Source organism: Suricata suricatta, chromosome 17 (genome assembly GCF_006229205.1).
Source record: "Suricata suricatta isolate VVHF042 chromosome 17, meerkat_22Aug2017_6uvM2_HiC, whole genome shotgun sequence".
Classification (NCBI taxonomy): Eukaryota; Metazoa; Chordata; class Mammalia; order Carnivora; family Herpestidae; genus Suricata; species Suricata suricatta.
Window position 1 is genome coordinate 3,013,647 of NC_043716.1, and position 10,288 is coordinate 3,023,934.

General features: G+C 52.8%; 1 protein-coding gene and 1 long non-coding RNA gene across 5 annotated transcripts in view; one reads left to right on the top strand and one right to left on the bottom strand.

The window, feature by feature from the left end:
• Window positions 1-1,432: 1,432 nt before the first annotated feature.
• CCDC42 (coiled-coil domain containing 42) overlaps window positions 1,433-10,288 on the bottom strand; it is an 11,894-nt gene continuing 3,038 nt past the window's right edge. Inside the window, exons 5-8 of one of the 4 annotated variants that reach the window (XM_029928245.1) lie at window positions 7,822-7,923; window positions 6,170-6,322; window positions 5,924-6,082; window positions 1,433-1,712 (exon numbers count right to left, since the gene is read on the bottom strand). In XM_029928245.1, the coding sequence (XP_029784105.1) occupies window positions 1,635-1,712; window positions 5,924-6,082; window positions 6,170-6,322; window positions 7,822-7,923 (492 nt within the window). In that variant the 3' untranslated portion in view covers window positions 1,433-1,634. Of the gene's footprint in view, window positions 1,713-5,923; window positions 6,083-6,169; window positions 6,392-7,821; window positions 7,924-10,288 lie in introns of all 4 variants that reach the window. The other 3 variants (XM_029928243.1, XM_029928247.1, XM_029928246.1) reach the window with 3 other exon arrangements.
• The window catches only part of LOC115282284, a 2,126-nt gene continuing 1,755 nt past the window's right edge, over window positions 9,918-10,288 (top strand). The window contains exon 1 of the long non-coding RNA XR_003904570.1: window positions 9,918-10,058. This is a non-coding gene — a long non-coding RNA (uncharacterized LOC115282284). The remainder of the gene's footprint in view (window positions 10,059-10,288) is intronic.

The window sequence follows — 10,288 nt, forward strand, 5'->3', positions numbered from 1 at the left end:
GGAGCCGCCTTCCCTGGGCCTGGAGGTCCCAGAGAGACTCCGTGGGGGGCCTGGGGGGCAGACCGGAGCCTCCAGGGCCTCTCGGACCCCAGCCTGCACGTGCGTATTCGGACTCACCCTCCAGGTCTCCCACTTTGCATCCATGTTTCTTCCCTGGCTGCCTCCCTGTGGGCTCCGAGCCCCAGCGTGGGACGTGAGCGTGGGACGTGAAGCAGACGGCTCTGCGCAGACCGCTTACACCTGCCTGGGCCTAAGTCTGCACGTCCGAGGCCCCACCTCTCTGCGCGCACGCTGCCTGACCCAGCGTGGGTTTCCGATACTCTTACTCACATGGAGGAGGCAGGAGGAGCCCAGGCCCCTGACGGTGGGTGGGTGGCTCCTCGTCCTGCAGAGGTCCTGGGGGGGGGGGGCACGCACCTGCGTCACCTGGAGGGCTTATTAAAGCCCTCGTGGCTGGGCCCAGCCCCCTGAGTTTCTGACTCTCGGGTCTGGGGGGCGGGGCCCAAATAGTGCATTTCTAGCAAGTCCCCAGGTGATCCTGATTCTGCCGGTCTAAGGAGAACCACCTGTACGACGGCGTCTACAAAGCCAGGGCTGACTGCTGCTTCCCGCAGGACCCCGGCGGAGAGGAGCCTCGGAAGTGCTGGGAGTTGGGGATCCCAGCCGGCCCGCCCAGCGCCCAGCTCACCTTGTTCAGGCCTGTCCTGCTAACTGCTTTGCAGGGGAAGCCATCGGTGCTCCCGCCTCCTGAGGGGCTCCCAGGGCAGGCAGACCCAATGTGACTGGTGACCTTGTCCCTGAGCAGGCGTGCCCTCCCGACATAAGACGGGTCTTCACCCGGCTGATGCGCGTCATGTCTATGCTCCAACATGCTTCCTTTGTCTGGTCTCTGACCAGACTGGTCTCCGGTTCTGAGTTCGTGACCCGGAGTGCCACGCTTTGCATTGATCTGCATTTTGTTCAGTTTTGCTGGTTTTCAACTAAGGTGCATCGCTTGCTATACCCACATACACCCCCAGGGGGAGCAGAGGAGGGATCGTCCTCTAGGTTGGGGAGAAGTTCTTGACTCCCCCCCACTCCCCCGCTCAACTCCCCAGCTGTCAACTTGGGAAGCTGCCTCATAGTTTCTTCTTTGCTTTTTAATTTTTTTAAATGTTATATTTATTTTTGAGAGAGAGAAAGACAGCTTAAGCAGGGGAAGGTCAGAGAGAAGGGAGACAGAGAATCTGAAGACAGGCTCCAGGCTCTGAGCGATCAGCACAGAGCCTGACACAGGGTTCGAACCCATTAACTGTGAGATCATGACTTGAGCTGAAGCTGACACTCAACCGACTGAGCCCCCAGGTGGCCCGCTGCCTGCATACTTTCTAGAGAGTTTTTGCACCCCAGTTAGACACCCCAACTTCCAAAAAAAATTTTTTTGAGACAGAACTTAGGAACAAACGTTTTATAGGATTTAATGTTTTCACGGATTGGCTGGGCTGAGGCTTTAAGGGGAAAATGGTGGGGTGTTCGCCAGTAAAAAGGCATCGGGGTCCCAGAGGGCTGGGCGGGGCTGACTAGGTGGGCCACGAGCTCACCAGGGAACGTATTCTCTCTCAGTGTCCAGAACATTCTGGAATCACCGCTGCTCCTTATACCCGGATTTGCTGTTGTTCCTTCTTCTTCACCTCTGCCAAGATGTCTGACAGATCCCGGATGAACTGTTGGATCTAAGGAGGCAAGGGGACGAGGGCTCAGCCCACCGGCAACAGGCCAGCCCATCCTCGAACGGAGCGTGGCCGGGCAGAGTGTCATTTCCCTGTGACTGATTTCCCGGGGCCACTTTCCCGGATTTGACAATTATTCTAGTTGGAGTTTCAGGCTTAACAGACTAGAAGGCACAAACAGGGAACTCCTGGAGGCAGACAGGGTGACAGTATGCCGTCTGGGAAGGGGAGTGGAGGGGCGTGGGGAGGGGAGGGGAGGGGTGAGGGGATGCGGGAGCAAGCAGGCGCTGGCACTAAAAGTCTCCAGCAGTCAGGGGCCAGCAGCGCTGGGGGAGACGGCTCTCCACAATTTAACAGCATTCAAGGTTGGGCGTTTACTTGGAACCCAGAACTGATGCCTGAACGGATCATCCTGAGTCATCGACAGGAGCTTAAGTTCCAAGCGCTAGCTTCTGTTTCGAGGAACACGCACTCAGCATGCTATGTGGGGCCCTGGCCTCCGCACGCGGCCCTGGGGATATCAGTTCCTCTTTCTGGGCCTCGCCTTCTTCATCTTTAATTGTTTTTAATTTCTTTTTCAATAGTTATTTTTGAGAGAGAGAGAGACAGAGCATGAGCAAGGAAGGGAGGGCAGAGAAACTAAGACACAGAATTGGAAGCAGGCTCCACGCTCTGAGCTGTCAGCACAGATCCCGACATGGGGCTTGAACCCATGAACCATGAGATCATGATCTGAGCCAAAGTCGGACGCGTAACCGACTGAGCCACTCAGGCGCCCCGCTCATCTTTAAAAAGGGAAGGGGGAGAACAGGTTGGCCTAGATGGCCTCTAAGATCTAGTTTTAAAATCTCTCCTTTTTGGGGCGCCTGGGTGGCTCAGTCGGTTAAGCGTCTGACTTAGGCTCAGGTCATGATCTCACAGTTCGTGGTTCAAACCCTGAGTCAGGATCTGTGCTGACAGCTCAGAGCCTGGAGCCTGCTTTGGATTCTGTGTCTCTGCCCCTTCCCTGCTCATGCTCTGTCTCTCTCTCTCTCAAAAGTAAACAAACATTAAAAATAAAATCTCTCCTTTTCAAGAATGTTCCTGGGGACAGGACAGGATGACACAGACCATGCAAAACTCTCGACAGCCCTGTCCACCATTACTACTGCAGATACAATTCCTGTTTTTCTAAAGAGGAAACCAAGTCTATGAATGAAAGTAACTTCCCCAAGATCACCGGGAAGCACTTCCCGAGCTAAGTTCTTATGCTAAGTAATCACACCTCCCTAGAGCGTTCTGTGGTCAAGTAAGCTCCGGAAATGTTATCTGCTTGGAGCACCTGGGGCGGAGCCACAGCAAAATCCTGCGTCAGAACCATCAAACTTTGTGTCATCGGGGGTTTTCTGAATGCTCAGAGTCATTTTCTCCTCCCACAGGAAACTGACCTGCCTCTTGGGGTTCTAGGCTTTGCCAAGCACAGCCTGGGCTTCCATCAAGGATGACCCTGGGCTTCGATCTGGGCTTCCCCCGGACCCTCCAGGACACCCAGCACATCGATTTCAAACGGTCCCAGCCTTTTTGCAGAATCCCACGTCCTAAGTCGCGAGGTGGCACCATGCTCCTAAGCTCTAGCTGAGTGGCTGCCTCCCGGAGGCCATGCTTGGATGTGTCACAGGGATGCTGTTAGGAACATCATATCCTAAGAGGCTCTGAAGCCTCCTGGGGAGGAACTTTCAATCGGCGTGACGCGCTAGAAAAAGTGCTCTCACTTTGGTACAAATGCCACGTGTTGCTTTTCCTTCTTGTCATCAGCAAGCACAGGACCAACGGCTGCATTTCTCTCTCGTGTGACTTGAGCTTAGGTTGTAACTTTTATTTTCCCGGGTCCTTATCTTTAATTTTTTTTAGTGTTTATTTAGTTTTGAGAGAGGGAGAGAGAGTGTGAGCGAGGGAGGAGGAGAGAGAGAAAGAGGGGGACAGAGGATCTGAAGCATGCTCTGGGCTGACAGCAGCGAGCCCGACGCGGGGTTCGAACTCATGAACCGTGAGATTGTGACCTGAGCCAAGGTCAATGCTTGTCCAACTGAGCCACCCAGGCGTCCCCCCACCTTTATTTTTGATTTTATTTTCAGGCTAGTTGAGCATGTGTGTATCTGCCAATGGGCTCACATCCTATGGGAACGAGGTGGGAAACTAACGACGTGAGCAATCGCATGTATTCCAGCAGAAGCAAATTGCGGTTGAGAGAGTCGGTGGATGGACGCAGATAAGGTCAGAGCAGGGAAGGCTTGGGCGAAGTCAGGAGCTGGAAATCACCACCTCTTGCCTAACCTTGCTTTATGACAGCTAAAGGAGAGGGGCCTGAGGGTCTTCAGGAGTCCCCAAGGTGCTATTGCCCGGGAGAGGGGTCTGCAAGGACAAAGCTGCTTTTTGTTTTCTTTTAAATGTTTATTTTTGAAAGCGAGCGAGTGGGGGAGGGGCGGAGAGAGACTCCCAGGCAGGCTCCGCCCAGTCAACACAGAGCCCGAGGCGGGGCGCCCAATCACGAAGCTCGAGATTGTGACCTGAGCCGAAATCAAGAGTCAGACACTCAACTGACTGAGCCCCCCGGCGCTGCGAGGCTCCTCTTTCAGTATTTCTGTGACATCATCTGTCCTTCTCCTTCTGGCTCGCTCACGAGTGCACAGTGCTCTGGACCAGAGCGGGTCGTTTCCGTGACACTGGCCGTCATGAGATGAAATGCTGAAGCCGACGGCAGAACCCACCTGCCCTCCAGGAAGCCAGGCATGAAATGGATTTGAGGAAGTGCTCCTTGTCCCACAGAGTTATTTTTCATTTTTCTGTTTGACTTTCTCCCATAGTGAATGTCAGGAGCTATAACCCACATAAACCAAAGCTCTCGGAGGGTCTTCGATAAATGTTAAGAGCGCACAAGTCTCCCGATCGCAGAAGCTTTGAGAACTGCCTCTTCGGAACAAACTTTCTTACAAGCTGCCTTCGAAGCCTCTGAACTGTCGATAATTCTGTTGTACATGCTTTGAGCTGCAGGCTGATTTTCTGGTTTGAGGAAATCCCTCTTCTTGGCTGGTCAGTGGATGAAATCCTTTATGTTTCATGGGTTTTACTTTGCTGTTGTCATTAAATAGGGGAGGTGCCTTCCAGCCTGTTGCTTTTATTGGCTTGTATTTGATATTCATTCACCAAACATTTAGTGAGCACCTACTTTGTGCCAGGCACTGTTCTAGACGCTGAGATACAGTGAACCACAAGACAAACACAAACCCCGGTCTTTAGCACCTTTCTTTCTATTATTTGACAGCAGAGCTCAAGGCTTTTACCACAGGAATGAATAATTAAGTCATGGGTCTGTGCATGTGACACGAAGTATGGCTAACACGTCTTCTGGTATGAAGTTTCCCAAAGTGCGGGATATCTGTACCTTTGGTGGGAAGTGAGATGATTCTGGGGCATCTGGGGGGCTCAGTTGGCTAAGCATCGGACTTCGGCTCAGGTCATGATTTCACAGTTCATGGGTTTGAGTCTCGCGTCGGGCTCTGTACTGATGGCTCAGAGTCTGGAGCCTGCTTCCGATTCTGTGTCTCTCTTTCTCTCTCTGTCCCTCCCCCACTCACACTCTGTCTCTTTCTCAAAAACAAATAAACATTAAAACTAATTTAAAGAAGTGAGATGATTTGGGGTGGCACCTGGACATGGCATCCCACAGCTTTGAATCACAGCGAGAAAGTTATTTCCTTTCCAATTTCCTTGTAGTTACTTCAAAGAGAAAAAAAATCTCAGCTTGGGACTAATGAGAGGCCAACACTTCCTAGACTTGCTGATTCCCCCACTCCCATGATTCACTTCCTCCAAAGACTGGGGCCCAGACTCGAGCTTTCCGCATCTCTCTAGAATTTATGAAGACTGTTTTTGCACCAGTGATGAACTCAATAGTGGGTCTCCGCTGGGGCCCGCATAGACTGGGGCCAAAAGGGTCTTAGCGCTAATGTAGTGGTTCTCAAAGCCTGGAACCCAAACCAGCACCCGCACCGGGCACCTGTTGAGAAATGGAAATCGCCGGGTTCTCATCTCAGACCCACCCAGAGACTCTGGAGGTGGGGCCCAGCGACACCGCCAGCCCGCGGTGGCTCTGATCCTAATTCTTCCATTGGACCAACGGACAGTCATCTCAGCTCAGTGCACGTGGCTGGCCAGGCCACCTGCACCCCGCTCACCATGTCCAGCTGTTTGTAGGTGTCCTCCAGGGCCACGGTGGCAGTCTCCTTCATCTGCTTGCTCACTGTCTGGAACAGGTTCAGGGTCGCCATCTTGATGGTGCCAAGCAAGAGGGTCTTTTTGGCGGCGGTGTTCTGGATGTGTGCCCAGCGAGACTCCTGGGGGAGGCGATGGGGCCTGGACGTGAGCACGTGTGCGCGCACGCGCGGCCCTTGCTTCCCCGGAAACCCCGCCCCCGCGCTCACCCAGATGATGACGTCACTGCGGGCGTGGTCAAAGTGCATCTGCAGGCGCGCCAGCTCGTTGTTGTGCTGCAGGATCTCGTCGTCCTTCTCCTCCACGTAGTGCGCCAGCAGTGCCTTGACGTGCTCGATCTTCTCCTGGCCCTCCTGCGCCGCCTGCATGAGGTCCTTGTGCATGCTCACCAGCGTCTTGTAGCGGGAGATCACCTCGTGGATCTCCTCGAACTGCAGAGGGGCCGCCCGTCACTGCCCGGCCGCATGCCCCTCCCCAAGGCGGATGATGGCTCCACCTGCCGGGTCCCTGCCTGGGTGTCTCGGCCTCCTGGGGAGACACTGGGCCAAGGTCAAAGGGCAGAGACGGTGAGGAGGCCCCCTGCTGGCCCTCCTGGTGTGGGTTGGTGTGGGCCAGGGACAGGCGTTGGGAGCTAGGGCCCTAGGTCTTCATGTTGTAATCACCTGGGAGCATTAAGGTTTTTTTTTTTTTTTTGTAATACTTATTTTATTTTTGAGAGAGAGAGAGTGTGTGTGTGAGCAGGAGAGAGGCAGAGAGACACACACAGAATCTGAAGCAGCTCCAGGCTCCCAGCTGTCAGCACAGAGCCCGACGCGGGGCTTGAACTCACAGACTGTGAGATCATGACCTGAGCTGAAGTCGGACGCTAAACCGACTGAGCCACCCAGGCGCCTCGCTCATCTTTAAAAAGGGAAGGGAGAGAACAGGTTGGCCTAGATGGCCTCTAAGTTCTTGGTTTTCAAATCTCTCCTTTTTGGGGCACCACCCAGGTGGAGCTTTAAAAAGGACACCTGTCTGGCTCCACCCCCCAAGGGGTTAATTTGTTTATTTTGAGAGAGAGAGAGAGAGAGAGAGAGAGAAAATGGAAGCAGGGAGGGGCAGAGGAAGGGAGAGAGAGAATACCAACCAGGCCCCTTGCTGTCAGCACAGAGCCTGACGTGGGACTCAAACTCACGAATGATGCGATGGTGACCTGAGCCGAAATAGGAGTTGCAGGCTTAACAGACTGAGGCCACCCCGGTCTCCCTCCCACAAAGAGATTCATTTTAATAAACAGGTGTGAAGGGGTCCCTGGCCCCTGAATTTTGCACAAAGGCCCCCCCCAGTGATTCCAGAGGACTGCTGGCTGGGGCTTTGGGAGGCCGGGTGGGGAGGGTGCATTTTGAGATGTCTCCCGAGGCAATAATGACCGTATCCAACAAGAATGCACCCAGAACCGTTTGTAAGCCAGGCCGGACTCTGAGCGCTAGGGACAGAGCAGGAGATAAGAAAGCCAGACCCTGCTCTTAGGAAGCCTGGAACTCGGGGTGGCACAGAGTGAGGACAGACAGACGGGGAAAGAGTTACAACCTGGAGTGATAAGCCCTATCTAGGCCTGGGGGATGGGGCCGGCCGAAGACTGTGGGGTAGAATCTTCAGCGTAAGGCTCTCTGCCGCCAGTGAGGGCTGGAGAGAGAGGCCGCCGGCGGGGCGGGAGCCAGGCTCGGCTGTGCCCCCCGGCCTGGTGCATGGTGCCGGCCGTGACATTCTGATTGGACCCTGCAGACCACGCTCAGCAGAACAGAAGCCCTGTCGCCCTCTCTCGGTAGAGGTGGTGTGGGCACCTGGTCCAGGACGCCGACTCCCCTCCCCAGGGGCTTACCAGAGCCTGTCTTCCAGCCAGCCCGGGACACTCTGAGTACTTTCTCCATCTCATGGCATTCCCAGTGATAGATCGGAGTTCCGGGAGCTGCCCTGCTGGCCTCTGTGAGGGAGGGGCCACCCAACCTGGTCTTAGAGGACGTGGAAAGAGCCTGCAAAGGTTTCCTGGGGTGGCCAAAATGAGGCCGGCCAGGCAAGGGCAGGTGGGGGAAGGCGAGGACAGTAAGGCAGCAGCCCGCCTAAAAATGACGGGGTGGGGGGTGCGTGGCAGGTTCGGGATCCTCACGAAAGCTTGGTAGGAATAGCCTGGGGGCAAGACGGGGACGGAGAGATCCACCTGCAGGAAGTTAAAAAAACAAAGTGCCCGGTGAACACAGAGGAGGAGTGTGGACTTCTTCCATTAAAGGATTTTAAGAAGCAGAGAGACAACCTGATGTCTGCATCTCCGGAAGTTTACCGAGCCCACGATGCAACAGCCTATGACAGTTAAATCGACCAGAGCTCCCAGGGGTGCTTAGTGCTGACGTCAACGGGACTTGGGTGCCGACCCACAGAGGCTCCCGCTGTTTAAGGACGGGACACTTTGGGGCCAAAATCAACAACTCATCAGTTTGTTACTGTGAAAACTGTAATACAGAGTCCAGCAGTGAACAGAGTCCCCTGGGACCCACGAGGTAATGAGGTAGCTGATGAATGGAAGTGCTCCTCCATGAAGTCTTTCTCCCGGTGGTAGTTTTCTCACTAATATGTGAAGACGGGATGACAGAACATTTCCAGCACCCTAGAAGGATCTTCCAACCCATCTCGGTTCAGCAGGTGCCCACCCACTATCAGAGAAACCTGAATTGTGGATTCTATCCCCAAAGATTCACTTGCGCCTGTTTTTAAATATATTGCAGGTTCATACGTATGTCCTCTTTTCTGTTTGGCTTCTTTTTTTTATTTTTAAGAATGTTTGTTTATTTTTGAAAGAGAGAGAGAGCATGAGGGAGGGAGGGTCGGAGAGAGAGGAAGACACAGGATCTGAAGCAGCTCCAGGTTCAGAGCCATTAGCACAGAGCCCGATGCCGGGCTGGAACTCATGCACTGTGAGACCATGACCCGAGCCAAAGTCGGATGCTTAACCTATGGAGCCACTCAGACACCCCTGTTTGGCTTCTTTTGATCAGCAGAATCATGTCTGTGACACTTGAAAAACAAACATACCAACCAAATGGTGTGTGGGGACCTTGTTTGGACCATGGTTGGAACGAATCAATTGTATAAAAAGCATGTGAACAGCACTTGGGGAAATTTTAATGTGGACTGGATATTTGATATTAAGGAGTTACTGTCACATTTTTATGACGTGTGACAATGGCATTGCCCTTATCTTGGAGAGTCACATATTGAAATACTTACATATTTTAAAAAATATCATTTGCTTTAAGATAGCGGAGGTGGGAAGAAGGTATGGGAAATGATAGGATTTGGTGATGAGTAATGGGCATTCAGTAGACTATTTTTGTATACGTTTGAAGTTTTCCAAAATTGAAAAGATTAGTTTTTAAAATTTATTTAGTTTGTACATATTTTAATGCTTATTTTTGAGAGACTGAGAGAGACATAGTGTGAGCAGGGAAGAGGCAGAGAGAGAGGGAGACATAGACTCCGAAGCAGGCTCCAGGCTCAGAGCCGTCAGCACAGAGCCTGACATGGGGCTCGAACTCACAAACTAGGAGATCATGACTGAGCTGACATCGGATGCTCAACTGACTGAGCCACCCCGGTGCCCCAAGATTAGTTTTTTTTTTAAAAAGAAGTATCATTGATCAGAAAAAGTAAGTCTCGGTGGGGCACATGCAAGTCTGTTCATAGTTTATGGATATGTAATATGTCACCAAAATAATAAAAGCAAGCATGAGGATGGTCAGGACACTGGTCACCTCTGCAGAGAGGGGGAGAAGAATGGGGTTTGGAAGGGGGGCTCCCAAGGCTTTCAGTTACGGGTAAGGTTTTATTTAAGGAAAAAGAACTGGGGGGAAATATTAAGATTTGACAAAGCTGTGACGTGTTACTTGGATGCTAGTATATATTTCTCTCTACTTTCCAGTATGCTTAGACTATTTTGAAAGACATAACGGAAGAAGGAAAGAGAGAGAAAGAAAGAGGGGCAGGGGACCCCGCTGGCTGTAGAAAGAGGGACAGGCTGGGGACCAGGAACAAGGCTGCATTGAACTCCTTCAGATGAGGGATGAGGTACGTTGGGGGTCTGGTTGAGGAAGGGGCAGGGGCCAGATTCCAGAAATATTTAGGAGGCAGAATGGGCCAGAAATGCTGATTGATGGCTGCAGGAGGGGGGAGGGCCGAGGGGCGAGGATGAGTCCTATCTTACCATTTGTCTGCTGCTTTGATACGTAGTCTTCCTTCCCTCCCCCGCCCCCTTTACGAATGGAACCATTTAGTGCACACTAGATCGAACCTTAGAA